The sequence below is a fragment of the Platalea leucorodia genome (assembly GCF_965183815.1).
Source record: "Platalea leucorodia genome assembly, chromosome: 1".
In the NCBI taxonomy this organism is placed as follows: Eukaryota; Metazoa; Chordata; class Aves; order Pelecaniformes; family Threskiornithidae; genus Platalea; species Platalea leucorodia.
In genome coordinates, this window is record NC_138823.1 from 146,486,111 (window position 1) to 146,511,416 (window position 25,306).

The 25,306-nt window shown below is 38.2% G+C and overlaps 1 protein-coding gene across 1 annotated transcript in view; it reads left to right on the top strand.

The window, feature by feature from the left end:
• The window catches only part of LOC309598757 (lymphocyte antigen 75-like), a gene marked incomplete at its 3' end in the record, with an annotated part of 72,105 nt that overhangs the window by 33,485 nt on the left and 13,314 nt on the right, over positions 1-25,306 (top strand). Inside the window, exons 29-49 of the mRNA XM_082329632.1 lie at positions 270-302; positions 960-1,117; positions 4,090-4,177; positions 5,372-5,545; positions 6,678-6,839; positions 7,618-7,731; positions 9,328-9,474; positions 10,746-10,928; positions 11,830-11,984; positions 13,267-13,380; positions 14,580-14,695; positions 15,607-15,755; positions 16,591-16,790; positions 18,101-18,228; positions 19,523-19,610; positions 20,209-20,353; positions 22,663-22,698; positions 22,798-22,961; positions 23,469-23,536; positions 24,430-24,530; positions 24,877-25,016. Of these exons, the coding sequence (XP_082185758.1) occupies positions 270-302; positions 960-1,117; positions 4,090-4,177; positions 5,372-5,545; positions 6,678-6,839; positions 7,618-7,731; positions 9,328-9,474; positions 10,746-10,928; positions 11,830-11,984; positions 13,267-13,380; positions 14,580-14,695; positions 15,607-15,755; positions 16,591-16,790; positions 18,101-18,228; positions 19,523-19,610; positions 20,209-20,353; positions 22,663-22,698; positions 22,798-22,961; positions 23,469-23,536; positions 24,430-24,530; positions 24,877-25,016 (2,663 nt within the window). The remainder of the gene's footprint in view (positions 1-269; positions 303-959; positions 1,118-4,089; positions 4,178-5,371; positions 5,546-6,677; positions 6,840-7,617; positions 7,732-9,327; positions 9,475-10,745; positions 10,929-11,829; positions 11,985-13,266; positions 13,381-14,579; positions 14,696-15,606; positions 15,756-16,590; positions 16,791-18,100; positions 18,229-19,522; positions 19,611-20,208; positions 20,354-22,662; positions 22,699-22,797; positions 22,962-23,468; positions 23,537-24,429; positions 24,531-24,876; positions 25,017-25,306) is intronic.

The window sequence follows — 25,306 nt, forward strand, 5'->3', positions numbered from 1 at the left end:
AAGAGTCAGTATTTGAATGTTGGTAGATATAAAAACAATATAAAGTTTTAAATGAATGAATATTATAGTTTGGTAATGTTAAGTAGGAAGGTAAAACCTTAGTAATGTATTTTTTGCTTCACTTATGTTGCCTTTTATAACAGACATACATGTTATTAATGCAATGGTAATACTTCAGGGGTTTTTGTTCCTGTATAATTTTAGCAAAACAGTCAAATTTGTGAATTCTAATGAAATGTCATGTTATTTCTCTCTCATATTCATTGAAGTTGAGCCAAGTGGGAGTCCTCTACAGCAAAAAGGTAAGAGCTTTCATAAGAAAATTAACAAAGATCTAAACACAAGAAGAACTTAAAATGAGTTTTCCCAAATCACCCCCTTTTAGAGAACAAGTCCTGGTGACGGTTACTGGGATGCAAGGTTATAAATCACCTGGGGTAATCCCACCGTGCTTTTTACGTGCACACAAGCACTCACAGGTTCTTGGTCGACTGGACTGCTGCCGGGCTAACCCTGAGCTGACAAGCTCAGCAGTGTCCCAACTCGTGACTAACTTTGAGAATATACACAGAGAGCTTTAACTAGGCTGTTAAAACCTATGTGGATGTATATGAAAATTTCTTCCATAGGTATTATTGTAAATAATGTAACATAAAGATATTGTAAAACTAATTTCCAAATAATTATCATCCCATACCCATATCTGAAGCGTGCATTTTCATTAAATTCTTACAAGCATCCACTGCATGCATTGTATATCACTGTAATCCAGATCCACTAAAAACATCTCAGTTTTAGCAGCAGAGACCTGGCTACTGATCAGCAACAATTCAGGGCTCAGATTTACACTGAACAGACTCCAAGTTCAGGCAGGAGAGGACATCTCCTCCATGTTTTTCATGTTGTATGTGGAATAAAAAATTACTAAGGTTTCTCACAGTTACATACATTCATTTCAGGCAACGAAAAGAATGAAGAGACTCACCCACCTATTCATGTCTCTGTTTGGCCACTCATTTTCTTGGCTATTCTCACTCTTCTTGGAGCTGGCATGTCAGTCTATTTCTACAAGAGAAAAAGACAAAACCAACTATCAACAGATTCTGGCAATGAAACACTTCTAAAATGATGTGTTGGTGACTGAATAATTGGTGAGAAGGGGTCCTGTGGCACGTACCAATTCAGAGGAGCAAGTTACTTGCTGAAATTAAAGGATGTATCTGTTAAAAGTCTCCAGTGAGGATATCTGTAATCTTAAATTAAATCTCTTTTCGCACTAGCAGACTCTTTTGTATCATGCATATTTTACAAAATCGGAATTACGGATTGATGTTATAGTTTTGTAACAGTCAAGATGATCTCAAGTGCCTTAGCAAAAACACTAGTGTAAATAACTTGTCAAGAACAAATAAATGTACTGAAAAAGAACTATAAAAGTCAATGAGTGAGAATGAATGTTCAATAAAGTGTGGTTACAATTTAGAACTGTATTCCCATGACTTTGTGGACACTGCAAGGCACTCAAAAAATAAAATCTGCCCAACTCCGTTGCAATCTTGAACTTTTTTTGTTCCACGAACTTCACTCCATCAGACCAGCACTTTTATTGTTCCTTATAGCTGTATCCTATTACACTTATTTATAAAATGGTGCTTCATATACTTATCTCAGATAACTTTGGGATAGCAAACCTTGCCATTTTCATTTTCTGCTATGGAAAATACAGTTCATACCAGCAAAGGATATTAAGCTCAGATGTAGGTTTTGGTCTTTTTTCAATCTGATGATTGTTAACTGTAGTATGTTCACTAACATGAATTAAAATACTCTTACCCTTGCATTCTTCCTTCTTTTGTTAATGTTTTGAAATAAATAAACTTTTTATTAGTATAATATCCAGCTTCAGCCTTCCCTGTGAATCAAGTGAGAGAAAGGAGAAGAGAGGTGCTCCTGTCTGCACAATAACTCTTTTGTCAATAACAAGGAGGGTTTCTCTCCCCACCACTTTGAATTCAGCTTGAATAAGCACCAACTTGCCATTTTTAAATGTGAGAAAAAGGAACTGAAAACTAAGGACTGTAGCAGATGATACTGTACTAGGAATCTGCAAGAAGGCTAAGTTTAAGATGTTAGGAAAACAGGGGAAATCAGTAAAAAATTGCATTTAGGTGAGCTGCAAATATAATTTAGACACTAAATACTTTATGGGGAAGAGTGCTTAGCAGATGATAGCCCCAGCAACCAACCTGCCTTTCCCAGGCTGCACAGGGTCTACTGAGCAAGCTGGAAAGCTAAAAGAAATAATAATATAAAGAAGGTTCTTTTCTAGGCACTAGAGTCCTGTTTTCTTGGCATAAATACAATCAAGAATTTAGCACACTGGTGAGAACAGATTATTGCACAAGTGAAATGCAGCACGCAAGACACTGACCCCAAAAAGTTTGTAACCAGCATCAAGCTGGTTGGTCACATGAAAGGAGCAGCTCTGAAGCGCTCAATTCTTCTTTTAGCTTATCCCAGTGTCTGCACTCATCTCCCCGCATCACTCTGCAGCCCTGGAGAGCTGAATCCTCACAAACATCCATTTACACAAGAGGAGGACTAAAGCCCAGTTTGGACCAGAGTGCGGCTGGCACTTCATGAGGCAGAGGAGGGAACTAGGGAGGAATTGTGTCCTCCAGGTATTTTCTTTTGGGATCCTCGCTGTCGGAGCCATTTTATTTTGTGATTTCAGATGTATCAGAAATATGGTTTCATTCAGTAAATCCAGCTTCTATTTCTCTCCCACCCCACTGTTGTCTGTGGCACCACTCAGCTTTACGACTTTTGGCTCTTCTTGCAAGCCTTGCTCACACTAAGCTCTCCCTGAATGTCACCTGCAAATAGAATAGTTACTATTAAACAATTTATTCAATTCCTACTCTTACTGAAATCCAGACATTTTTTTCTGAAAATTTTTTTTTCTCTTAGTACTTTCTAACAGTCAACAAGTTTAGCCAGTTCTTGCAATAGTTTCCCCTAACACCTTATAAATAAAACCAAAGGTAGTTGCTCCTCATATGACATCTGTTCAGCTTCTATATATATCTCACTACTGACTATTTAACTTCTCATTTTTTTCAATTTCATTATCACAACTTCTTCTAATTTCACTGATGTAAATAAACAGAAGGAACAGTAGGACTTGTCTGCATGTGAATATTTGCCAGCACAGCTTTGCAGCGTAGTTGTACAAGAATTGCCATGCCAATATAAGTCTTCAGATGAGCACTTTGCTCACAGATTAAAAAGAGCTTTTCCAATTTAGCTTACGTTTGGCTTTGTCCTGGAGCACCCTCATTAGGAATTTCTCAGATAGATGAACACATCCTTTTACTTGACAAAAGTATTCCAGGCAAAATTTTCCCTCCTGTTACAGGGAAGCTCACCACTAGCCCATAGCATTGAACATCTTCACTTCTTTCAGATCTTTGACAAGTAGTTATAAACAGCCCAGCCTCAAACTGTGATCAAAGCAAGCAGTGTAACCATGCAGAAAAAAAAGCAATTTTGGCCGTCAAAGTGAGCAACAATTCATAATGCTCCAATTACTTCAGATGCTGTAAAATTCGCTCTTTCTTCTAGATATGTAGAGCTGTGACATTATAACGATGTACTGAACCACTGGGGTTTTGTCTCCCTTTCTTTGTGAGATGTAAGGATTAAAGCAGAGACCGAGTTTTTAATCAATGATATTTCACTGCAGGTTTTTTGTCACCAATTCTCAAGTTGCTTTTTTAGAGGTCTGTCCTGTGTAGCACCCCAACAACTGACCTGTGTATAATACTAGCAAAGTCCCAGAAAAAGACAAATGTCACCACTTCTAGTTACAAGGATGGAGACTTCAGTTTTGGAAGCGACTCGCTCTCCGAAGAGAGCAGTGTGTGCAACGTGCACTCTAGTTACTTCAAAATACCATGTGACAGGGTATTTCCTTATTCAGAGTACAGAGCTTCATCCATCAACGCTTTGACACAGAGAAGGACCTGTTACTATCCTCATTCAGAAGGATTTTATACACTGTCAATCTTATAGCCCAACTTTTGGTAGAGGAATGAAAAGCAAGTTACATTTGCAATGAGTTTCTCCAGGTTCCTAGTTTTTCTTTCCCTCGTGCATGGTTCCTTACAGTCACTGGGTAAGTAAGTTTCCTGTTGGTTTTGTGTTAAACTAGATATGGAAACGCTTTTCCTTGGGCAGCTTTACAGTTTTAATGCATAGACTGATTATTTTGTATTTGTTATCAGATTTGATACATGATCTAAAGAGTATTTTGGGTATTATCCTGGCAGTTCTTGATTCACAGAATAAAAGAGGGGAGATGTAGGGATGTTGGGGGAAAATTGAGGTAATAAGAGCAGGATCTTTAAACTGGAATTTCTTTCTGTGGAAATATTAAATCAGATGGCACAGTATGGGAGGGCGATGGGAGATGAGGAAGCATGGAACTCTTTCCATTTACCCTCCCTGTCACACCCATGGTGCAGTGATCAGTCAAAGGGTTTGAGAGTCGTGTTTTCATGATAGCTGTGCAAGTCTCTCCTTCTGCTCCAAGACATGAGGTATGAGAAGGAAGAACTGGCTCCTCCCCTCCAGTCTGACCAAATTAGAAGAATAGTTCTAGTCTGAAGTGTATATCACTCATTGGGTATAGCTGTAGAGAGAACCGGTAAAGCAGTAATGCATGTAGAACTGGGTGGATGAATGTGTTTGCATGAATGTGATACTGAGTGTGCATATCAGAAATTTCAGGATAAAAGAATGCTCCCATAATACTGTGATAGTTTAAAAAGATGAAGCATTGTTAACCTTAAAGAATTGGAGTTGAGGGTGAATCTGCAAGACCTCTCCAAGTGCAGAAACGTGCAATTGAAACCTAAAATTTTTACTATGTAAATATACTCATGACAACTTGATCTGTATTCTCGCTGGTCAGCTATCCTTTTTCTTTAAACAATTAATGAAAAGATGGAGTGATAAAAAAACCCTATTGAGCCATAGAGAATACAACAATGCAGTGAACTCATTGTCTGAGATCTACTTGTGGTTTTTCTGTCTACAGGAACCACAACTTATCAGCAACTTATCATCACAGAATTTGACTTTCCTGCAAGGTGTATATATCAAACCCTAAACAGAGTATTTAAAGCTCAGATTTTACTAAAACAACATTTTATTTTAAATCTCTAGCTACACAAGGGGGAAAAAATGATAAAAATTAATTAAAAAAGATGGTGTGACCTCTTAATTTAGATAGATATACTGATAAATAGATCCTTTTATCATTTTATGTTTATTTTCATATGTCCTCTTAACCCTTTATTCCCCCTAGATACCTTTACATTACAAGGAAATGCCAATGGACAGCCATGTGTATTCCCTTTCAAATATGAAGGCAAACAGTACAATGAGTGCACAGATGCTGGCAGGTCAGATGGCTGGCTCTGGTGTGCGACAACTGCAGACTTTGATGCTGATAAACTGTATGGATTTTGCCCACTAATAAGTAAGTCCTGCATTTTATTTGTTAACTTGTCATGAAATGTTGTTGAGAAAACCATCTATTGAGCTACTAGGTTCTTTATCAGCTACCAGCTGCACAAGAACCTTGTCAGAGTAGGACAAATGAAAATCAGCTGATTGAACATTACCCCAGTAGCCAAGTGCTCCCTCTATAGCGAGCGGAGAGGAAGAGGTGCCTCCAGAATGTGGTTCAGCCCAGCCAGGTTCTGACTCACTGCGGGAGGTGGCTGTTTCTCTTTGTGGACCAGAGAGGTGAGGAGGCTCTTTGATATCTCATGTTACCTGACTTAAGTGCATGGCATGACCAGCATGAATTTAGACCGATATCTTCCTTTCAAAAAATTCCCATTGCTCTTTATTCCTCAAGCATGCCCTCTAGGTCATTCTCACTTAAACTGCTACATACTGTTTTTTCCCCTTAACATCCATTTCCTATCTTGTTCTTGTCTCCTATTGCAAAAATGCTGCTGCTAAAATTATCCTCCTCTCCCATCTTCATACTATATCTTCTGCACTGAACTTATGTTTGGATCCTTCCATCTCAGGACACAAACTGTTTCACTTTTCTCATCAACTGCCTTCCCAATAACACAAGTTTCACAAAGTTTTGTGAATTGTTCTGCAAAGACTGAAGCTGCTCTGCACATTGGTGCTACACAGACTGTTTTTATAGCTCCTCGGGCTGTCAAGGGCCATTTTTGAAAAAGCTGCTTCTCTTGATGATGAGCTAAGAGGGAGTTCCTGTCTCACAGGGATGAAGAGCCTCCAGGGTCATAGTTCACCTTCATGCTTGCTTTCCTCCTCTGACTCCACCCTGGAATCTCTTTTTTCAATCAACAGATATGTCTGTTTTACCTAGTACTACATTTTGTGTAAAAGAAAATTTAAAAACAAATATTGGAAACCTATTCACTCCCTTCTAAAAACTTACACTTTTTTTTTTTTTTTAATTGATGCCTAATCTGATTTCAGTTTTTCTGGTGCTTTAAAATTGATGATAGCATACAGTTAATACTGGGCATTTTTAGAGATTTTGCATCATTACATACTTTATTTGCATTTAGTTGATGCAATGTCAATCCTCTAACAGCAGTGCTCTATGTCACTTCTTCCAGATGACACAGAAAGATTTTGGACAGAAGATGTTTCAACTGGCATTCGCTATCAGATAAACTCAGAATCAGCTCTAACATGGCATCAAGCAAGGAAAAGCTGTCAGCAACAAAATGCAGAACTATTAAGCATCACAGAGATTCATGAGCAAGAATATATAGGAGGTAAAATGATAGAGAACAAGACCTTAAAATATGCTGCCCCAGACCTTTAGATGATGAAGTTGGCTGCCTTGTCTTCTGTCTCAGCAAAGGAGACAGGGTGTCAAGTTTTCTCCACTTGCTTTTGTGCCAGTGCACTCATTCCTGAGCAGGGCTATAGTCTGGTCCTCAAATTTACCTTTTTCCTCTGTGTTTCAAGGATTATTAATCTTTCTAGAAGAACATATGATGATGGCTAGATTGGTCCTAATATGGGTACATCTGCATACATAAACTCCAAATAACTCTAGTGGATTTCAGATACATGTATCATGGTATCAGTTTGGTTAAAAATCGTGTGAAGGAAGCTTTGAAACCACTTACATCATATAAAAAAATCTGGAAGCAACAGATTGTTACACTGTCTTTGTCTTTTTGGTGTGTTTACTCCATGAAATCTGTTACAGAAACATTTTAGCACAACTCCCTAATGAAAACAAGGTATTTTTTTTACATGTCCTATGTTGTAATGCAACAAAGTGAGAGAAGTAAACTCATATTTAAGTAGTGAAATAAGAAGTTAATTTGCCCTTTTAACTACTGAGATCTCTGCTAAATCAATATTTATTCATTTACATATTTTACTTTTTTAATCTGTGCACCTCAGTAACGTGGAAAGTACTGTTTTTGGGCTGGTTTAAACTGAGAAATATAAATGTCTTACTTTTGACTTTATTTGTTTTAGATGAACTTGCTAAGAATGAGAACAGGGAGATGCAACTGACTTTTTTTTCTAATTTAGAGCTAACAGAAAAATTCAGTTTTGCATTCTGGATTGGATTGAACACACTGAATTTCAACAGTGGATGGCAATGGGCTGGGGGCAGCCCTTTCAGATATTTAAACTGGGCTCCAGGTAAGAACTGTATCTATTTTGTAATCTTTGAATGGATTCTGACAGGACATCAACTAATGGTGGGCCCCTCACTACAAGAAGGACATCGAGGTGCTGGAGCATGTCCAAAGAAGGGCAACAAAGCTGGTGAAGGGTCTAGAGAACAAGTTTTATGAGGACTGGCTGAGGGAGCTGGGGTTGTTTAGTTTGGAGAAGAGGAGGCTGAGGGGAGACCTTATTGCTCTCTACAACTACCTGAAAGGAGGTTGTAGTGAGGTGGGGGTCAGTCTCTTCTCCCTAGTAACAAGCAATAGGATGAGAGGAAATGGCCTCAAGCTGCACCAGGGGAGGTTTAGATTGGATATCAGGAAAAACTTCTTTACCGAAAGGGTAGTCAGGCATTGGAACAGGCTGCCCAGGGAAGTGGTTGAGTCTCCATCCCTGGAGGTATTTAAAAGACAGGTAGACATGGTGCTCGAGGACATGGTTTAGTGGTGGACTTGGCAGTGCTAGGTTAACAGTTGGACTCGATGATCTTAAGGGTCTTTTCCAACCTTAACGATTCTATGATTCTATGATAATAAAACCTGTCCTAGCAACTTTTATTTCAGGAAAGCCCATTCTGATTTACAATAGTTGAAGAGCTAGATCTTTATTTTAAGAAGTACACTTCCAAATTACAAAGTTCAGTGTGGATATCAGCTATAGCAAGTTCTTTTATTTTCTTATAGAAGCAAAGAGCTTGTTTATGAAAGCAGAGTATCTTTTGGAGTGATATATAACCTTGCAGACCAGAGATCAGAATTTTTCCATAACATGTTGCCCAAAGGTATAAATATAAATCAAGTCTTCCAAAAGTAGCAAAATATTTATAAAATAATGGCTCTATGTTGTCTGGAGAAATTCTAAATATTATTGAGAGGCTTACAGAGCCAGCTCATAATTCCTCAGCAGTTTATGCAAGATTGCACTGGGCCATCTCAAGGAAGGGACACAGGGTGGGTTTGTGGTGCTCCTCACACATGAGGAGTTCTTCTGTTTGCTTGTTGGTTTTTTTGGTCCTGTGTTTTCTTTGTGCCACAAGCATTTCAAGCTGTCTCCTGTTTTGGAAAAGTTACAAGGTCGTAAAGGAATAATTAAACTCTCCTCTAAGTTTTCAAAAATTCTGTATCGGGCAATTTCTGTTGCTGTTTACAGAGGTTTTTACACACTGCAACAGAAAAGAGAAGTAGAATTCTGAAATTCTTGAGATATACTGGAGGGATGGTATAATTTAAAACTGAATATTTTTAAAGTTTGGAAGTTTTTGACACAGAATAACGGTCTAGCTTCAGCTGTTCTGTCTGTGAGCACCAGGATATCAGGAAAAGAACCTGAAATTTCCCAGTACTATCCTGACACAAAGTCAATGCAGGGTCATTACTTCACTCTCAAAGAATAGATTAAAGCAGCATCCTATAGGCTACAACACCAGTTATCGTATGGGAGAGGGCTTATTCATATTAAGCATTGAAGAAATCAGAATATGTTGTTGATGTTTCTACTGCTAATATGATGGTTTTATTAATCTTCTTATTTATTTTTGCTGTGAGAGTCTATTTTCTCTCTTACTCAAAGGAAGTCCTTTTCTGCTGCCCGGGAAAATCTGTGGAGTGATGAATCCCAGAAAGAATGCTAAATGGGAAAACCAAGCATGTAACCAGAGACTCAGCTACATTTGTAAAAAGAGAAACTTCAGTTCAAAGGCTGACATTATACCCAAAGGTAGGTTGGTCAAATAAAAAGAAAGACTTTTCTTTGACTTCTAGAAAGAGCAATGTGTAAACATCTGCAAAAGATAAAAGGTATGCAACATTATTTTTCAACCAAGGTGTTTGTTAGAAACCTTTGAAAAACACAGCTATACATGCACACACAGGCTTTTAGATATTGCTTTTGTCCTCCCATTGTGTATTAACCATTCATAGGAGAATATTATCATTTTGATCCATCATGCTACCATTCATTCTTGCAGGCCAGATAAAAGCTGCTCTGTCATGGTAACCAGTGCCAGCAATCAAATTTGCATAACTACAGTAGAAATCTTATGCTTCTCATTTCCTTCTCATTTGCTCCAAATGAGCAATTGCAGTTACTCTAATATTAATTCAAAAAATCCTCCTCTGATAACAACAGTATGTAACACATTGGGTTCATACAAGCAGAGCAGGAAGAGCAGCAGTATTCACCCAGGCTACATTTCATCCATGGCCCACCCTGACCTGAGGCTTCAATGACACAACGTGGCTATGAACATGCCACATGCAGGAGGGATCTGCTGGAGGCATTCACATATCTAGGAATGTTATAAAAGCTACTTTTAAAGAAGTGGTTATATTAAAGTAAGTAGAGAAATAACTTCAGAGAATCTTTATTCCCCTATTAACCTTAAAAAGAAATGCAGGAGTCTATTTTTAAAGCAAGCTTAAGGTAAGCTTTTAAAGATATTTAGGAATCTAAACAATAAAAAAGCTACTGAGTTAATATGAAGAGAAAAATACCAACTCTATACCAACTTGTACTGTTTATCAACCTGCAATTACCAAAGAATTACTTCATGCTTTTCCATATCTGAAAATTATGTGTGTTTGAAAGATGACATTGAACAGGAGGCAAAGCCTAATGTCAGCCACTGCATGCAGCACGGGAGACCATGACACGCTGACCGAACTGCTCTGCGGGGCTAAGAGGGGAGAGGCTGACGTCTGCTTTGGTCTCCCTTTCCTCCCAGAGCATTCTTTCAAATTGCATTTCTGACACAATGTGGGCATTTTTCAATGATTCTCTGCTTAAGGAGACATCATTCTATTTGCATATTTAGCATACTGTGCCTTAATGATATTTGTTTTTCATTTGAATGTATTTGCATTTCTAACTACAGCTTTATGTTTATTCATACAGTCCCACTTTTGTAAAGAGTGCTCAACAGACCTCATTCTAGTGTCCTTTATTTTCCTCTTACAAAATTGCTGTGAAAAATTGTGCTTTGATTTTAGAGGAATTGAGACCTATTAAGTGCCCAGATGGCTGGTGGCCATACGCAGGCCACTGCTACAACATTCAGCGGGAACCCAGAATATGGAAAGATGCTCTGACTTCATGTAAGCGGCAAGGTGGAGATTTGGCAAGTGTCCACAACATTGCTGAATACAGCTTTCTAGTGTCACAGCTTGGTTACAGTGAGTATATATGTAGACCTGTATTGTGTTTGCCCCATCTGTAACGTAAAAGCTGGGCTTCATATTAAATATTAATGCTTTCTCTGAAATGTTGCAAGTGGAAGGCTGAATCTAACTTATGGTGCTCTTTTACGTTGTTGCTATTGCATATACATAGAAGTATATTTATCAAAAAATAATCTACATTGTAAAACATTATAAAGTGGGAAAAGAAAAGAAACGGTGTTCCTAACAGAGATGCATAAAGATCTCTAAAAATTGCACTTTTGGCGTCTTTATCCTATGGTTGATATCTTCAGAACTGAGCTCCAAGCCTAGAAGAAATTTAACTTCTTGCTGAGATTAAAACCTCTTGCTGAGGTTAATGTCTTGCTATATCTCCTTCTACGAGAATAATATATTTTAACTTCTGATTTTCCTTGGATCCGTAGCAACCAGTCCTGACACTTGCTGCATGTGCTGGACTTGCTGGATGCCCCTGATGGGCCATTACAAGCCCTCTAATGCTTCCCCATTAAGGAGATATATTGGCAGATATCTTCACGGCTTGGGCTCAGTATGATCTCCTGACAGGTGGGACACTCACAGCCACTCACTGTCCTGCCCTCCATGCTAGGGGCCATTTTGTTGTTCTAAGTCACAGATACTCAGAAAGTGTGCAAAAATCTTATGGCAGCCATAAAGAGCCCTGTGTTTATTAAACTCAGGATTTCTGGATAGAATCTGAGGTTTTTCAGTACAGACCAAGACCTCTCTCACCGCAGACCTGAGAGGAAACCAGCATTTTTATTAAAGCATGAAGACCACCTCTCATGTACCGCATCGCAAATTTATCAGTCCCTGTTGGTTCACTGTGTTGCGTAGCAGACCATAAGCAAACCTATTTCTTTTCATGCTTCAGAGCCAACAGAAGAGCTATGGCTGGGTCTGAATGACCTGAAGGCTCACTTCTATTTCGAGTGGAGTGATGGGACTCCTGTGACGTTCACCAAATGGCAGCGCAGGCATCCCACCTTCACAAATGGTCTGGAGGACTGCGTTGTTATGAAGGGAAAGGTATAACCATACAGTTATTTTATAGTAATGCAAACTAATAACTAATAACATCAGTCTGAAATTGCTTGCCTTTATATACTTATTCAGGAGTCATTCTATATCTTAGCTTAAAATAGGTTTCCCCATAAATTTGGCATCAACCAGAAGAGAAGTTCAGAGGACAGAAGAGATCGGAAATAGAGAGGCAGCATTTTTCTAGTGCTACCTTTTGAGGTTTCTTATGTGGTGAAAAGTCTGATCCAGAAATTTTACACTAGATTCATTCTCTCAGCTGCAGCAATGAAAAAAAGTTACAGCTCTGGGAGAGGAATGGGGATGAACTAGTAAATACATCGTGTGGTTATCATAGATGCTGTTTGCATACCTCATTTTCCAATCCGATAGACCATTATGTCCCTCAATGTCACTTCACTGAGACATGGCATTGAGGCATGGAGACCTGGCACTAGGGCATGTTTCTTCAGCTGTGACATAAAGGGAACACTAACATCTATCTGCCAAATACCTAACCTAAAATCCTACAGTATTTCTGACCGCTTGACTCACAAACTTTATTTTCTTGCAACACATGGTTCGACACATTTACGTGCACGTGCATACGCACACAGACACACACAATAAATGTCACGAATTTTAAAAAAAATCAAATTGAAAATGCTGTTATGAAAGAAATGCTGTTATGAAAGAAATTCTGATATTGAAAGAACTGTTCTGTCAGAGAATAATATTGATGTTTGCCTGTATTAGGCATCAATAGAATAGATCCTAAACCAGATTTTATGGGGGAAAAAAGCTCCTATTAATTTTAATTTTTTTAAATAATTCCTTTTTTAAAAGAAATCAGTCATTTTCAGAGTCTTCTGCTTGATGGATAAAATAGTTAGCTTTACTGCAACTCACTCAGATGTGCATTATTTCAGTTTCATTGGTCTTTTTTCCAGAAGTGTAGTGAAATAATCCTGCTCTAAATGCAGATTCATTAGCCCCAGATGAGATATATCTTTATAAACCCTCTCACTAAATAGACAGTTATAATAGCAAGTAATGTTGAGATTTCAAGATGTTATTTATTTCCTTCTTTCATCTCAAAACAGTATCAAATGGATCTTAAACCAATCCTGTGTCTTTTTTTTTTTTAATAAATCTCCAGCAATGATCCTATAGCCTTCCTAGGTAACATATTTCAGTGGACCTTGTAGTGAAGAAAGACAAAAACACTAGTTTTCTTAAGTTTATGAATGCCCCTTTTTTTTATATTCATTTCTTCTCCCTGATATTCTAGGATGGATACTGGGCAACCGATGTTTGTGATAAGCAACTTGGTTACATCTGTAAAAAGAAGCCTTCATCACAGTCCTCTGAAGAAGAGACAATCAAGGACCCAGGCTGTCAGAAAGTAAATGCTCTCTCATAAATTAATTATGTTGGGGAAAATGAACAGGGATTAATTTACTGGTTCCTGCTTCTTTTAGAGTCTTTGTGTTTGTATCTTCTAGAAAATCTGCTCTTGAGGAAACCTAGTCTTTTCCTATGAGCAATTTACTAATATATGTGCATTTTTCATTTTTGCTCTGAAAATACTCAAGAATGTCAAGATTCATTTACATGTACATGAATACTGCCTTTCCCTCCATTCCCAGATGAGCCACCCTGTGACAAAATTACATACATCTTTTAAATCATAATTTCACTACTATTCTCTCCAATTATGCTCTTTGCCTAACAATACATGTAAAATTACCAGAAGCCACTTTGTCTCTTTTCTCAGATCGGCTGTCTACTTAAAGTCGTTATAAAGTCCTTACTATATAAGAACGATAAATGAAAGAAAATAATTTCACAACAGAAAAGGATCAGCTTTTCTGTACCACGTTCCTACTGATGAACTACTTAGTTGGCCTTTGAGTGATATCGGCAGGCTATTTTTTTCCAAACAAGTAATTTTTCCTGAATTGACCTTTTCAGAAAATCATTATATCTATATTGGTCAGGACAGATCGCTCTAAGGGCAGGAAGAGGCAGGGGTGTTTTACTGATATTCCTCCTTTCTACACTCCCCACAAACAAGCACTGATTGGATTCCTCTTGGCTCAGAAAGTCTCCTCACCCATTGCACTTAGGGGTGGCAGGGGCAGCTTTGGGGAGCTGTGCTTCTGTGTGAATTCATTTCCATATTGCAATATTTTTGTATTTCATTACGTCAGATCCCGCAGCTCTGGAAGGCTGGAGCTGCAGCTCCCCTCTGAATGAATCACAGGCTCATTATGGTGCAGTTTGCATAATCCCAGCCTTACAGAGCACTGGCAAGCAATAGCAAATAGCACAGTCCCAATTTTCTTTTCAAAATCACATACATGTAAAAGAGATGAAAACTAAGATCTGAATGTCATCCTTTAAACAAAAAAGGCCTTCTGTAGGAGCAAACAGCAACAAAAAAACAGCTTTTGTTTATTAACAGATTGGCCCAGTTTCATCTTGTTTTTAAGCTTAGCTGCAACAAATTTAATATCGAATATTTATACACAAAAGAGCAGAGCTAATTTCTATATTGAAGCCTCCTTCAATTTCACATTAAGAACCTTATGTTTGTCACAGGGTTGGAAAAGATATGGTTTTCACTGTTACTTGGTGGGCTCTGCACTTTTGACATTCTCAGAAGCAAATAAGACCTGTGAACAGAGCAAAGGTTATCTAGCTACAGTGGAAAGCAGGTAGGAAAACATCTTTTTTTATACTTCAAAACCAGTGCTTCTGATGGAGAAACTTGCAAAAATTGTCCATTTTTTGAACTCTTCAAAGTGTTTTATCAGTACTTTTCAAAAATTTTGTAGTAGTAAGCCAAATAAAATTATCCATGCAGGAAAAAAAGACTGAATTTTTTAGGGCTTTCTACATAATCTATTATAAAAGTTTTCAAATTCTGGGGGTTCTTGAATTAAACAGTTTTCTATTCTCTTTCAATTCCTAATTAAAGCAACTTCTATGGGTTTTTTTGGTTTTTTTTGTTTGTTTGTTTTTTCTGTTGGAGAGTAGTTACTACAATTTTCATCTATTTACTGATGGGTGTCATCTCATTATGATAGGAAAGCTTTAACAAAAATATTTTCCTAAACTACCTTCTAAGCCAAATTCTGAACAAACATAGGAAATCTTCCCTAGGACCTGGCCCACCACAGCCAGAATGTCTCATCCCCAACCTACCGATATCACAGCCAGGCCTTGCAGGCTTCATGGCCTCTGAGGAACACGACTGCCTTCAGAGGTGATGGCTAGCAAAGCTGACAGTTTGGTCCTGACTTGGTGGTCTGTTTGAGGCACCTTAAAGATCTGGAAAGACAAGGAAAATAGTAGAATACAACTAGAAGCCCATGTCAGCAGTGATTTGTGACATTTCACAGAACTGGGTAGAAAGGAGAGAAGATGCCTTCAGCTGAAACGAGAAAGTTGTCCCTCACCAAATTCTTTTGACTACACTTAAAAGCCTGCTGAGGTTTTGCCTGAACTTCACTGAGGAGCTGTTGCCTTGGGGTCATGCTAGCATGATAGTGATACCTCTATTTGTACCACTTAGATTAATATTGCAAGCTAATAGGTTGTGAATGAACACTGTTTTCCACTTCAGAAATGAGCAAGCCTTTCTGATTAGTTTGATGGGGCTGAGGTCTGAAAAATATTTCTGGATCGGTCTCTCCAACATGGAAGAACGAGGGAGTTTCAGGTGGACCAGTGGTGAAACTCCTCTTTTCACACACTGGAACACAGCAATGCCAGGTAAGCTCTGCACAGGCTCAACCCTTGTGATAGAAGTGCAGCTGCAACTCATCGAGTTTCTGCTTTCCATCCCCTGGTGTCAGAAATTAGAGTAGGCACTTTTGTGCTTGTAGCTGCAGGTGGCCAACACCATCAGACCTTGTGTTTGACGCCAGTACAACAAGCACCATCACAGCTGAGTGTCAGGTGTTGTGTAAGTCAATCTTAGACTGAAGGCAATACTGTGCAGGAGTTAACAAGGTCCATGGTCTCATTTTTTTTCAGCTTTTTAACACCAGTTAACAACAACTCATCAGATTGAGAAAAATTATTATGGATGGTTTTTTGACCCACAAAGTGCATATGTGAGAATGAGCAGCGAACGACCAGCTGTTTTGCATTTCAGCACAACAGATTAGCATCTACTTGGGAACTCTTGCTTTCACACTAGCTAGTTATGCCTTGAAACAAACTTGTTGTACTTGATATCAGCCTTCTTGAAATTGAATTACCTGGATACTGAGAATCCCAAAGTAGTTGTCAGGCCATCTGCTACATATGTAGATAAAATCAAGTGCCATTTGCCCTATGATTTCCCTGGGGTGGCAAGATAAGGAAGATTTATATTCTAAAGCTGCAAATCTCCATTTTGGCAAAAGTGTGTCTGTGAGACTCATTGGCCCATATCTGGGCTCTGGCAGTGGGTATTAAAAATAATTTTATATCCAGGATGGTTTTTAATCTGCATAATCTGCATCTTCCTTTTCATAATTTTCTATGAATAAAAGCAAAGGTCTCACTTCTTAGAGAGCAATTAAGACTTTGGTTTTACTCATTTCTTTTCCATATCACAAAGGAAAAGAGCAAGGCTGTGTTGCCATGGGAAGTGGAATTGCGGCTGGATTATGGGATGTTGTTAGCTGTGAGAAGACAGCAAATTATCTTTGCAAACAGTGGGCAGCGGGAGTGCCACCTCCTGCTCCTCCGGCACGGGTCCCTGCGGCCACGTGTGCCGAAGGCTGGGACAGAGCCTCCCGGGCAGACTCGTGCTTCAAAGTAAGTGTGCATCTACCTTCACTGTGAACCTAAGCACAGTGCAGCCCAGAGGTCAGTGCCCTGATTGCCGTGGTACTCAGGGGCCCAGGTGCTGGGTCATTTTTTGGGAATGATCTTCTCCATGGTATTCAAGGGCAAAAAACCACAAGAAAATCCATCAAATATACTGAAAGTCAACACTGGAAAACCTGAAACAATGAAAACAGAGCAGTAGAAATATGGTTTCTTTTATTTAAATGCCAGGTGAGAACCTCACCTAATTTATTTGCTTCCAGGAATTTGGGACTTCAGAAAAACGTAGTATTGCATCTCAAGAGCTGGCAGTTTCACTTGCATAAGGCAATGTTTCTAAGAGAAAACATGGAAACCTGGCCCTATGCCAACCTTTTCTCATACAGCATGTGATACTTTTAGATCCAGGTTTAGTTTGACATTGGTGACTGTTCAGCAAGTAAAGGTTTTGGGCATGCTCTTGATTTCGCTAAAAATGCCTTAAAAAGTCTCCTTTTTGAAAAGAAAAAAATAAAGAAAAGGCAAAATAGATCAAGTAAAAGTAAATACACTACATTGCTCTTCCAGTCTTTACATAAGTATCCTCTCACTTTCTTTCTTGAGACTCTCTGCTTGGGAAGCCAGAGATGATTTTAGCCCTGTATTTATAAGGGGCTCAACTTCTATGTCACACTTAATTATTGTTACTAACATTATTGGTTCTGCCAATTACCAAACTGTTGATTATCCTTTCCCCAAAATGTCAAGTATCCAGTTCCTTACCTCAAGAATGAACGTACATCATAGTAGAAAGTGGAGCTATTTGTATGGTTGCACCACCATACAAAAATCTTTTCCTCGGCTAGGGTCAGCACCTTGCCAAATGGCTTTCTTCATCCATACTACCTTTTCTGTTCCAACCTATTGATTTTCCCTCCACCTTCAATTTCTCAAAAATCTCCTGCTTTCTACTGTGAAATACCACAACTGAGCTATTCCATCTTTCTTTCAGCCTTTCAGTGATAAAAGTTCCAATTAAGTGTTAAATTATTTTTTTCTGCTCTGTACATTGTGATACCTTTTGTTCTCCTCATACACCTATGCTACTTTTGCCTTATTTTAAAATAGAAAATGCTAAGAAAAAACACTTTACATTACTAATGTTTAATATTATAGGTCTTGACAGACATTATGTTGTCTCACTCAAGAATAAAGGGGTGCTAAAGCGATACTGATTTTAATTACATAGGCATGTATATATTTTTATATGCCAAACTTTGCACATCTAGTAATTTATTTTTGCTTTTCTTTCTCAATAGTTTTTTGTGAGAGAGGGAAACCAAAAGAAGTCTTGGTTTGAGGCTGAAGAATTCTGTAGAGAAATAGGAGGAAATCTGGTCACAATTAATACAAGAGAAGATCAAATTTTATTATGGCAATTAGCATCGTGAGTACTTGCACAACATTTCTGTTTCATGTTCATGCTATGTTATATAAGAATTCCTTTAAAATATATCTGGAGCTGGGCAAGAGAGTGAATAAACACAATCAAATTTTAAATTAAAATTGAAATTTTTCATCTGGAAATATCATCCTGAAACATTGCTTTTTTAAAAAAAAAAAAATCTTGAATATTTCAAAAGGCTTTGATAGTTTTGAAATTTTCATCACAGATTTTTATCAAGGCTGTTGTCCAGATCTGATCAACTTTGTTCATGTTAGTCCCTCTCCCAAAAGGGAGACAATAAATTTTCAGCTCTAACTGGGCCTTTTTTTAACTGGCTACAATTCATGTTTTAATCAATGCATTCAAAAAAACCCTTGAGTTAATGTGTAACGTAAACCAAAATGCAAGGACTTAATGTGGAAATTTTCCGACTATAAACTGAAGAATCCTGAAATTAAACAGGAATACATTTTAATTAATTTTTGCTAGCACTGCAGATGCCATGTCTTGCCCACAATGTAGAAATTATGCCATTATTTTCTCCCAGAATTAGAGCACTACATTCTGATTGTATTCTGTAATGTACAGACATCTCATTGACACATAATACATAGCTGTTTAACCAAAACTGTTTCACATAGTGGTGAATCCAGGTTTAATTTCTCAAATAGATTTCGCACCCTTTTTCATTTTATTATTTTTCAGCATTGTGAGAAGCTGAACATGTTTTCACTTGTCTGTTCAGTCTCTTTGCTTTAGACTGAAATCTTTGCAGAGGGAAATCTTCGTGTTATGTAGTGAATGAAATAGGACTCTATTTTATCTGGTCCATAGGTACAACAACATAAATAGTGTGAACAATTAAATAAACTAGATAGTGCCAAGAAGCACACCAAAGCAGTTGAAAAACAATTATTTTCACTGTTTTTCATTAGTTTAATTGGATTATAGCTCTCTATTGATGTTTTACTTTTGCTAAAGCCTCTGTCCGTGAACTCCTGCTACAGCCAAGAGCTGTGTTGCAGCCACAAGGATGGGAGCCCGAGCTAGCTCTGTGCCACACACATCACTTTTCCTTTAACTTACATTCACATATGGCAAGGCTTGTCCCAGCACAGAGCACTATCAAACCCCTTGACAGAGTGCAGGCTGTGAGCCTGGCTATGGGCCAAGAGTGAAGGAGCAGCTCCCAATTCAGATGTAACAGAAAGCAGCACGTTTATATGCTTTCCAGCATTTATATCATGGCCCCTCTTTCTACGCTGATGTATCTATATTGTATGATTTATTTTAGGGATAAAGGACTGCACACTCAGGCTTTCTGGATCGGTTTGTTTCTCTTAAATCCTGATGAAGGATTTGCCTGGATTGATGGTTCCCCTGTGAGTACTTCTTTGCTGGATATTAATTGACTTTCTGTCCTTTAGAATATATAGATTTTCATCTTTTTATGCCTTTTTTCCAATCTCTTTAAACCTTCAGCAGGTGCCTGGGAGCCCTTTATCCATCAGCTGAACAGCTGCAGTGCTGAGTGATGGTGCTGTCTTAACACACTAATTGAAGTACAAAACTGCCTCTGTTTCATCCCTGGTACCATGTTATACCCCATCTTCCACAGCCCATGCTCTTAGATCTTCACAGCATCCCTGACTGTGCACTGCTGTATGTCAGTACAGAGAAGTCAGTTTGCCATCTTTCACAAAGCGAGATAAACACGATTCCCTCCGCCCATCAGTTTTTCCTGCATCAAACACATGCTTTTCTATACCATGTAATCTTTACACCTTCTCCGGGGAGCAATGGGGAAAGTGAGCTGATCAGCATGACTTTCACATCCCTCTCAGACCTATCTGAACTCCTATTGATCCCATAAACAAGGTACTTGAGATGATGAGATCCTGAAATTGTGTTACGATGGCAATCTCAATTACTGCCACTCAGCTCGAATCACATAGTAATTGAGATGTATTTCCAACACAGGTAATTTATGAGAACTGGGATGAAGACGAACCCAACAACCATGAAGAAGTTGAACATTGTGTTATGTTTAATAGATCACCCCAAATGCGCTGGAATGACTTGCGCTGTGAACATTTACTTAATTGGATTTGTGAAACAAAAGAAGGTATGATTACTTCCCCATTTAATTGGAGCGATAAACCCAAGTTCAAAAACAAGTTGTATGGATTTAAACAAATTGAAAGGAAGAAAGATACTGGGAATTGTTCATTTTAAAACCAGTTGCAGTGAAGGCAACACATAAAGCAAGAGGAATGAATTGAGATATTTCAGTTGTACTCAGATGAGGAAGTTAAAGCTGTCCCTATTACTTTATCTCTGGCTTTATCTCTTTCTGCCATGGGTTGAATAAATTTGCAAGGCAAAGGTACTTATCGTCTCTCCTTTTATTTCCTCCCTATATTTCTATCTGCTTCAGGCTTACCCAGGAGAGCCAAAGATGCAGGACACTAGAGTTCTCTGTACAAAAGAGAAAAAAGCTTTGCTTCCCACTGTGAAACGAATAATGGGAAGCAAAGAGAAGGATCAGTTGCTATAGGAACCGGCAACTCTGAAAAAGAGATCAAAAGTAGAGGCTGGTGTAGCCTTGAAGGACTCCTGCATCCACCAGCTTTGCCTGGAAAGCAGGGCCCTAGTGCCAGGCCTCCCGCACCTGGCGCCAGGGCACAAAACGGACCTGATGGACGGGCATTGGGGTGCCTGCCAGCGGGAAACGGGGTCTTCATGGGTCGAGGACCCCAAGTGACAACCGATAATGAAAGAATTTATTTTGCTTACTCGGTCCTACTTTTAAATCCCTGCTTCCTCCTTGTAAACGGAATACTTGTATGCATCTCCATGGAACAGGAGATTCTTGAAAGCTGCTTGAAATGAAAAGAAAGTTGGATGCACACAGGGAACTAGTAGGAGGCACAACAGGGATGGGAAGAGAGAAGCAGTTGTATCAAAAGCACTGAGTATATCTAATATTTGATGACTCTGCCAACAAACTGTTACCCTTGAACAGCAAATAAGGCACCATGCCAACGCTGAAAAATTGCTTAACCGAAAAGGAAGAATCACTGTTCCCTTGTGGGTAGATTAGTCATACAAACGCACCATGAAAACACTGACTTCCGTATAACTGCTCGAAGTAGTACATCCTGTGCAGTACTTTTTGGTGTGCTGAGCACGCTGCTTTGTACAGATGTGGCTCTCTGCTCTTGGTGAAAATTCTCAGGAGGAGTTCAGAAACCATGACATAAAGACTCTGATCAGTTTATCTTTATCCCAGATGTCATTTCAAAAGAAAAAAAAATAAATTAGATCTTGTTATTGTGAATCTAGATTATATGATGATCAATGTGAGAGGAGAGATGCTTAGCTGTTAATTCCCTCATATTCACTTAAGACACATACTTACTTGAGATACTAAATTTTTTTGGAAAACAAGGAATGTTATAGTTATGTTAGGATTAAAAAATAAAATCAAAATGAGGTGAAGTATGTAAATTCATCATGAAGATATTTGAATAATTTTAATTCTATTCTTCACTAAATACTTAAGAAGAAAATGTTTAAAAGCTCCCAAAAGAATAATTTTAATTTAATTTTAATTTAATTGTCATTTGTTTGCTTATTTCTCATCTAAACTGTTCCTGTCATTTCTTTAATAATGTGTTGTTCTCCATCAAATCACAGAAGAAATGGAGAAAGCTAAGAACAGAATTAGTAGTCCATGTGAAGAACAAAATAACAGGCATCCAAATGAAAGCAGAGCTACCTTTGATGGGCTATAGATGGCCCTGGGAATAGCAACAGGTTAATTGCTTCCTCCTGGTCCATCCTGTAATCAGAAACTTCGGTTTGGTATCTAGTGGCTCTCCGGCACTCTTAAAAACAGAATTTCCTAGTAAAAGCCAAGCCATCAGCATAGGAGGAATGCATTGAGATGCTGGAAATGATGTGTGGTATTAACAAAATACCAGCATTAAGCTTATGGATAGTTTACTACTATGTAGGTGAGCTTGAGAACTTAATATATGGGCTGGATTACATTGTTTGGCTCTAGTCCCATGAATATAAAAAAAAATTAATAACAGCATGCCAAGTAAAAATACTAAATAAATTTTCAAACTGATATAAGTTTCATCTACAAAGTGTTTATTGCACATCCTGGATTGTTTAATACAGTGCTTTTGGAGATACATGTATATACTTTAAAAATACTTATTTTTCACTAGATAAATGTTTCTAAATTATACATATTTTTTAATTTAATCCAGTGGTATGTGCTCTAAAATCTTGAAAATGCATTAGATAATTCGTAGTTCATTTTTTTTTCTCTATTATGCAAAGCATTTGCAACTACATAAAGCAAATCTCTGGATTTTTTTGTACTTGGAATGCTGCTCATGATGATCTTTTATTTTACAGGTACACTGCTAAAACCAGAACCAAACTACAAATTTGGTAGGATTTTTCTCTCTTTCAAAGAAAAGTTTACTGTACATTTTCAGACTTTGTACAGACCAGATATGAATGTAATATATATCATTCTTTATATTTCAGAATATCAAGCCACCAGTGATGGATGGATTATATATGAAGATAAGCAGTACTATTTCAGCAAAGAACGTGTCCATATGGAAGAAGCACGGAGAATTTGTCAGAAGAACTTTGCAGATCTTGTTGTCATTGAGAATGAAAGCAAAAGACAATTTCTATGGAAATATGTAAGCACTGAGCCTATTAATTATAATTGAATTCTGAAGCAGAGCAGCTGATAAAATAAACGGAACAGCTTATCTATTTAGCTAGGCTAGAGTCCTGAGCTATTGTCCTACATTACTTATTTATATAACAATATATTTGTTCAGGACCTGTAAAGAAATTACTATTGCTTTTAGTAGGTAGAAGAAAAAGGCATGCAAATGTTAAAGGTGCAGCAAAGGATAGTTCAGCCCCAGGTTGCTTATTTCTTCTAAGATATATAGTGTTCATCACAGTGATTATTGCTTTCCTGTCCAGTGGGTTCCTCACTTCAGGATGTTCCCCATATCCCTGTTGCCTGCTTGAAACCTGGGTCTGAAATACAATGTTCTTGCCTGAGGCTCAAATCCTAAAAATAAAAAAAAAAAGAAAGAGGAAAAAAAATCACAGGCATGGTTAATGGGCTTCCAGATTTTTGCTTGATGTTGAGGAACTGTTAAGTGCTTCACTGTTAATCACTTTTGTTTTAGATTTACACAAAACTCAGAATGGAATCATATTTCATTGGCTTAGTTGTCAGCTTTGATCAGAAATTCAGGTGAGTAAAGGAAAACTGGTAAGGGACAACAAATGATGGTAATTTCATCTCGCTTGATGGGAGCATTTGTGTGTGCTTTCATTTTCCAAGTTAATAACAGTTGTGCAACTGACCTCTGGATAGTTTTCAGGAGAAGTCTCAGATCAGAAGTGTTAAGTTCTTCTGTATTTAAGCAGAGCAATGTGCTTTCCTTCCAAATCTGGGAGAGCAAAACCAATAGAAGTTCACAGCTGAGTCATTTCACTTAATGTGTTACACTGAAAGAGCCGAGTTAAACACCCAAGCAACCCTTCATAGGTAGTGAGGAGAAGCAGCTAATTTTAGGATTTAAGTCACCTGATCCACTTTAGACATCATCAACCTTAGGATGAGATTAACTCTGACCAGGTCTCCAATGGCTACATAGAAAGCCCAGGAGGTTTTGATAAAGTGTGGACGTAAGGGTTTAATCAGACTAATCCCAGTGGTTCCAGTTATGTGAGCTGGAAGCAAGAAGTGTAAGCAACATCTCACCTAACAGCTTTCTGAAATTACTGGTAGGGAACCTCTTTTAGAAATCTGTTTGTAGAAGGCTTCCAGGAGGACACCTTTCTGGGATGAAAGGGAAGTCTGTGCAATGGTGAGGTCTTGGGGTTTCAGTCTTGTCCAGACCATAAGAACCCTTCCCTTCAAGTATGACATTGTTTATCCAGTCTCTGACAAAATGGGACGCTGATAGGACTTGAATGTGAAGCAGCAGTAATGCTGTGGGTATGTCCTCTCCAGTATATGTACAGCCTTTGCCCTCTGGTCACTGCTAATATCTTGCTTAGCCCTTTACCTAAACAGACTCTGTAACTAAATGACCGCTGGAGATGTCTGTCCGGCAGCCACTCTCCCCTTGTTTCTTTCAGCTGGTTGGATGAGACCCCAGTGAACTATGTCGCCTGGGCTCCGAACGAACCCGATTTTGCGAATAATGATGAAAACTGTGTGATAATGTCAAAGGATTTTGGTGAGTAAAATAGCAACAAGAAATATTTGGTTGAAAATTTAGCAGCAAAATCCAAAATGTTTGCTGCATATTTAAATTTGAGGCTACCCCACAAATAGGTAGTTGAACAATACTGACAGTTTTTCACAAGAAGTATGCTGAGGTTTAAAACCATGCCATCACTATTAGGAGACAAACATACCACAGAGGAAGGAGGAGTGTATTTGGGTAAATGTGTACCTGGTAACTGTTTCACCTGTCTCCAGAAGGTTCCATTTGTGCTTTATGAACACTGTCTGGGGCTGACTGCTGTAATAGTGGTACAAGAGTTTCAGACAGTGATTCTCTGTATTCCATCTCTTCATAGGCTTTTGGAAAGATATAAGCTGTGCTGTGAAAAATGCCTTCATCTGTGAAAGGCACAATTCAACTTACTCAGGATTTGTTCCTACTGTACTTCCACCTCTGGGAGGATGTCCTGAAACTTGGCTTTTGTTTAACAATAAGGTGCAGTAACAAATCTCAGCCACATTTAGCAGATTTTCTATAGGTGGAGAAAAAAAACTATCCCTTTTATCTCACTATATAAATTCTCTCACTTTATACACCAGTTTATTAAGTGGTATTCTAATTAGCAGTGTAGTCAGTATTCATGTTGGCAAGTCTGTATCTAAACCTCAAAAAAAGTGAATTTGAATGTTTTAAGTTATAATTTTTGTAAATAGATAGCCATAGTTACTTTTTCAGTTTCTAGAATTTTCTGTTTATTTCAGACATACTGCATGGAAATCCTGTTA